General features: G+C 30.1%; 1 protein-coding gene across 1 annotated transcript; it reads right to left on the bottom strand.

Annotated features, from left to right (window-relative positions):
• Positions 1-1,113: 1,113 nt before the first annotated feature.
• Positions 1,114-1,464, bottom strand: LOC109341176 (protein transport protein Sec61 subunit beta-like). The gene has a single exon (XM_019579019.1). The coding sequence runs from the start codon at positions 1,459-1,461 to the stop codon at positions 1,216-1,218; it is 246 nt and encodes an 81-aa protein (XP_019434564.1). The 5' UTR covers positions 1,462-1,464; the 3' UTR covers positions 1,114-1,215.
• Between the last annotated feature and the right edge of the window lie 4,448 nt (positions 1,465-5,912).

Here is a 5,912-nt window from a genome sequence, read left to right as displayed (position 1 = left end):
GTTTTTTAGTTTGCAATAATTTTTCTATATAGTAAACTATCAAACAAAAAAATTATTTAATAAAAAACATGATGTTAACTGACGTTTCTATACATAAAAATCTCAACTAAAAGTTAAATATAGTATTAAAAGTTAAGTGGGATAACATTATAGGAAATTAAAATGTCCCTTTGATATGACAAATAATAAATAAAAATAGTCATATTTACATCAATAAAATGTCAATAACAAAAATCACTTTCAAAATGCATGTTTCCCTTACGCTAAATTTCATTATAATGATATATTAAATATGTCTATAACTTTTGGGGATTAATCAAATGTGGATATGACAATACTTCTGTCCTCAACACATTCGAATAGTTGTGTTATAAAGCTTCTATTTATTCAATTAATTTCTAAATTAACAATAAAAACACTTTTTTATTAAATTAATAATTAGCAATACTACTAAGAGTGAAGATCTTTTTCACTAATAAATAAAATATCCAAACTAACAAATATTTTCACAAAAAAACTAAAAAAAGCTAGTCACATCAAGGATGGAGTAAGGGTCCTCACTTGTGGTTTCTTTTCCTCACTTTTGCTCCTAATTAAAACACTCAACTAATAATTATTTTTCAACAAAAAAACTATATAGTCTTGATTTCTTATTTACCATAGGAATATGTAGGAGGAGGGTTTCACCTTGTGAGGCACAACAAATAAATAAATAAAATTTTGTTTCTTTTTAATAATCAATTAAATAACCAAATAGCTCTAAAATATAAAATAAAAAAAGCGATATAATTTAGTGAGAAATAACGTTTAAAGAAGACAGATAGGATGCTAACATCTCCTCTATTATGTAACTGACTCTTAAATTTGGATATTAAAACTCCAAAGCCCAATATGATTAGGATAAATGGTTTTTCTACATTTTTCCCATACAAAATATAATAGCAACTCTACAAAAGTCACGAGGTCGAAAATTAGGGCAACATACTCTTTAACTCTAAGCTACAAATTTAGATGAAAATCGTTCTTCTAACTATATAACCCAAAGCAGAGTATGCAAAAAAACGGATGTAAGAAAAACTACAAAAAGTTCTAACTTCAATTCCAGAACAAGTATAAGGGAAGGTGGATAGATCCTAAAACTAAAAATCTAAGTTTTGATGCATTGCAAGACTGTAACAAATGTAAAAATTACATCAATTTGAGCTGCAGTATCACCTACGCCTCCCTATGTAAATACAGCTTACCCATCACATGAAGGACAGCAACAAATGCTATAAAGCCTATACTCATGACAAGAACAACGTTTGGGGAAATCTTGAGTCCTGGGGCATCATCAGTGTAAAATTGAAGCATGGTCCCTGCTGCACCACCGGAGGCCCCACCACCTGTCGTTCTCCTCCTCCGCATGCCTGCAGTAGCTGCTGCACTTCCTCTAGCAGGAGCTGCTCCACCTGTAGCCATTTTCTGAAATATACATTCAAAGATTTAGTGTATTAAAACCACGGCCCAATGTGTATGCCATTGTTAAATTGCATTCCTCAATGACAAAAATTGTGCTAGCAATATTGTGGTTTAGGAGTTTATAGCAATTGAGGCCTCATTTTCCTGCAATTCTGGTAAAAGCATTGTAACCACAACATCAACTGCCGTCACAATTGTGATAAAAGCAATGTGACAACAACAGAAATTGCAGTCGCAATTGTGATAAAAGCAATGTGACAACAACAGAAACTGCAGTGGGAATTTAAATAATGGTTTGTGCCTTATGTCAAAAAATATGAATATAATTTCAGCTTCCAATTTTTATGAGAGTAATATCTATACTGATAGGATAGAGATTTATATATAACTATTGCATCATCCATTATTCATTTGTGTTATTTTTATCTAAGAATTAATGACGCATTGACAGTGTATAAAAAACTCTTACATTATCCATGCATATATCTTTTTCTCATATTTAGTACACTCCGGTGTAGATTTTAATTTCTTATCCATCTTTCCGTTGGACTAGCCTTCAACAATCAACATAGGTAGTGTTTGATAGGCATAGGCATGTTAGTTAGAACAGGACATAACTTCTATTCTATGTAAGGTGCATTTTCATTCCATTCTGTTCTCTTAGTTAGAGCACAACATGATGTTAGAAAGTGTTAACATTATGATAACAAAATAGATCAACTCTATTCCATTCCATTCTGTTTTTTGTTAAAGCTTTAAATTCTACCTTAACAATGAATAAAAGTATCAACAAAATAAGATTTGCAAATGCCAGAAGAGCATTTTTAAACCACTTTCACAACCTTATAGAAGAAAGAAAATCGGATCTACGGTAAAAAATGTTAATATTGAAAAATTAAAGAATATAAAACCCAATCCTGAAAAATCCCAACTAGAACAAAAGGGCGCAGGAAGCTCAGAAATCAATGTTCAAAGACTAAACTCAACAAAAGAGATAAAAACAATTCCAATCAGAGAAAATCCATTAGGTACATTTTTGTACAAAAAAAGAGAAAATCCATTTTCATATTCAAAGGAAATTAAGAAGAAAAAACAAAAACCACCCCTGTCCGTATAAGTCTTCATTTCTAGACCCATATATTATTAATTGAACATAAATTCACAAATAAAAATGTAAAAATGGAATAAGTTAATTAAAAGAAACTGGAAGGGAACATACCTTTGACTGTTTGAGATCTGAAACTGAGAAACAGTGTGGAAAAATATTTAGGTGTGCTGAGACAAGGTAAATCTCTTCAAATACCCATTATATACTCGCGGATTGTTGTGTAACTTGCCTTTTATTTGACGTGACAAAAAAACATAATACACGTAACAAGAACCAATGGTTCTTTGCCATGTCAGACTATGCAAAGTAATGAATACCGATCAACTTAGGCTGTTGCCTCTTGGTGTCTTAAGCGATGTGGTAATAACATATTATAAACATGTTCCGTCATAATAACTTTGAAGTAAAAACAAAAAAAGATAGTTAATATGTAATGAGAAAATAATATATGTATCAATAGGGTGATTTTTTACATTATTATTGCAACATTAATTGTTCATTTTTAATTACAATTGATTCTTAAATAAATATAACATAAATGAATAATATATGATATATTAAATTTGTATAAATGTTTATACTAATAGTGCATAGATATTACACTCATATTTAAAAAAATTAATTGACATAACATATTTTTATTAATATATAACATAATTTGGAATGAGGCATATAAGTTTTACTTGGTTGCACAAGATAAAATAAGAAGAGAGAAAGAGATGAGAAAGATAAATAGATTAGATTCTTGTGACGTTTGAAATAAGAGAAGAACGAGATAAAATGAATAGAAAAAATATTGTTTTCCCTCTTTTGTTTGGTTGGATAGAAAATGAAAAGACATATATAATGTTATGATTCAAATGACAAAAATATCCCTAAAATAAAGAAAAGATAGAGAAATATGTTGTTGTATTATTAATTAAAAATAAATGTTATAATTTTAATTAATATTTTTTATATCCAAAAGAGACTTAGTAATATTGAAAACCAAAAAGTATATAAAAAATTGAAGGACATTTTTGATATTTCATGCAAAATTTTCATCTCCTCTACACTTTTCGCCAAAGTATTACTTTGTGAAATATGTCTCTTTCTTTTGAGTATGAGTATTTGTAAGAGGATTTAGTAAGAAGATTTAATAAGAGACTATATCATTTTTTATTTTTAAATATAGATTAAAATGAATATCAGATAAAAATATTGATTTTTATTAGTTAATAAGTAATAATATATTTAAATATTATGATATATTATTCTAATTATTAGTTTTTAATTGCTAATCAATAATTAAAACAATAATTATTATGAATTAAATGGAAAATGAAATGAAAAATTAGGAGACCAATTATTTAAGGGTATTATTGATATTTTGTTAAATTTATTCATTCTCCTCTCATTTTCTTCTCATAAGTATGATGAAATAAATTTTGTTGGACTCATACTTTTTACTCTCTCTCTTCTCTTTCTCCTCTCAACTAAATGGGAGAAAGTATCAACTTCTCTTTTAAGTTCCACATCTCTCCTGTCTCTCTTCTATAACTCTACCCTACCAAACAAGGGCATAATATCATTGTTCATCATAGTTCTCAAAAGCATATTTTATTCTAGTTTCTACACTATAATAAACTTAATATTCCTTTTAAAATGGTATTCCTTTAATTTTTTCAGTTCACTTTATTATATTCATTCTTTTCTGTAGTTATGCATCCATATATATATATATATATATATATAAATAAATCTTAGGTAGTTTTTAGAATATTTTGACACATGTCACTTTATGATAAATCTAAATTTTTTATATATAGGCGCGAATTTTTTATACATTTCTACTTTATCATAGCAATCAAACACAAATTATATTTAATTTGAAGACATTAAAGAACATAGGAAAGTTGAATATGACATTTTATATAACACTCTTATCCTCCCCAAAAGTATCTTTTTGGAAAACATTTAATGTTCTCCTTAATTTGTTGTTTACAAAAAAAATTTCTATGTTGAAGTGAGATTGCTGAAATCTAAATAACCTTGCTTTATCCGAGAAGTAGTCGGTCTTGGAGGGTGTTAGAATATGAGTTGTTTGGTTGAACAAGGCAATAGCCGACCTTAGCCTGCCTTGATTGAGTACTTGAACAGGTAATATAATGCTCAAGTAAGTATCTATATGAGTATGCTTAGAGAGAATCAAAGAAAGTTCATTAGTGTTCTCTTATGCGTGATTTTACATATTTATATTAGGATTGTGTGGCTTGCATTCTAATAGTAGGTGTCATCATTGCGAATGACATGAATTTATCCTTTAAGTAGTCCTAAAATGATAAAACAGTAAATTTAGACTACATCTGCCATGTAGACAATGTGAACCTGTTGATTACTCATGTGGCTCATCTTTCCCCTTGACTTGAAGGAAGTTTTTTTGACGTAGTAGGTGATATTATGTCTTATTGTTTTCGTCTTTTTCCTTAACTAGTTTGGTCATTTAGCCACCATTAGTAGTCTGAAATGACGGATCTTATTCGCTCAAGCATGACCGACAATCGTGTAGACAGATCTTTTATGCCCAGTCATTTGCATCTCACTAGTCCTAATATTGGGGGTAGAATAGTTGTGCCCAATTTCTGGCATGGTCATTATCGAGCATTTCAACAAACTCGAAGTCGTTCTAGTTGACTAATTCAAATACAGGTAGACTCTTGTAATGACATCAGATGTCTGGATGATTTTGGTCGGGCATATCGTAAGTATATCCAACCTTCATCGACTCTATCGTTAGTATACCCATTTTCAAATACTCAACCTTATCTTCTGAATTGAGTGATGTTTTTTCATCTTTCACAAGTTTGGTCTGCGTGTCCCACATAGGTGGCCTTCATTATTTGAGTGGTGCTTGACATGTGGTTAGTCGGGAAGAGCCTCACTTTTTCAGCATCCTATGCATATGAGCATCTCTATATATGCCAATCAATACTTTTCGATTTAACCTCTATGCCTCTCATTCAATTCGAAGCAAATGGCGATTGACTGGTCGAGGCATTAATGAGACATTTTTGGTCCATCTTGCCTCTTCTTTAGCCCATATAAATAGGGGTTCACTCCTTCTTTACCTTTCAATTTTGTTTATCATGTTCTTTTAATTTCTACAATGTTCCTTTTTGCTCTTCTGCCTTCATCACCTTAATTTTCAAGAAAGTTTAGGTACATCCCCTTATATTTACCCTTCTTTCTTTTATTCCATTTGATATTGTGAGGATAGTGATAGCTCCATGGAGATCCTTCATGGTCCTTCCCTTTCATTTCTGTTGTGGTCCTCTATTTTGCGATGAGCAAGGGGTGTGTGTTC

The sequence above is a fragment of the Lupinus angustifolius genome, unplaced genomic scaffold (genome assembly GCF_001865875.1).
Source record: "Lupinus angustifolius cultivar Tanjil unplaced genomic scaffold, LupAngTanjil_v1.0 Scaffold_387, whole genome shotgun sequence".
Taxonomy (NCBI): domain Eukaryota; kingdom Viridiplantae; phylum Streptophyta; class Magnoliopsida; order Fabales; family Fabaceae; genus Lupinus; species Lupinus angustifolius.
The sequence above is the reverse complement of the archived record's forward strand: the minus strand, read 5'-3'. Positions and strand labels throughout refer to the sequence as shown.

Bases quoted from the DNA above. Each gene is read 5' to 3' on its own strand.
- LOC109341176 (XM_019579019.1), bottom strand. From the start codon at position 1,461: ATGGCTACAGGTGGAGCAGCTCCTGCTAGAGGAAGTGCAGCAGCTACT.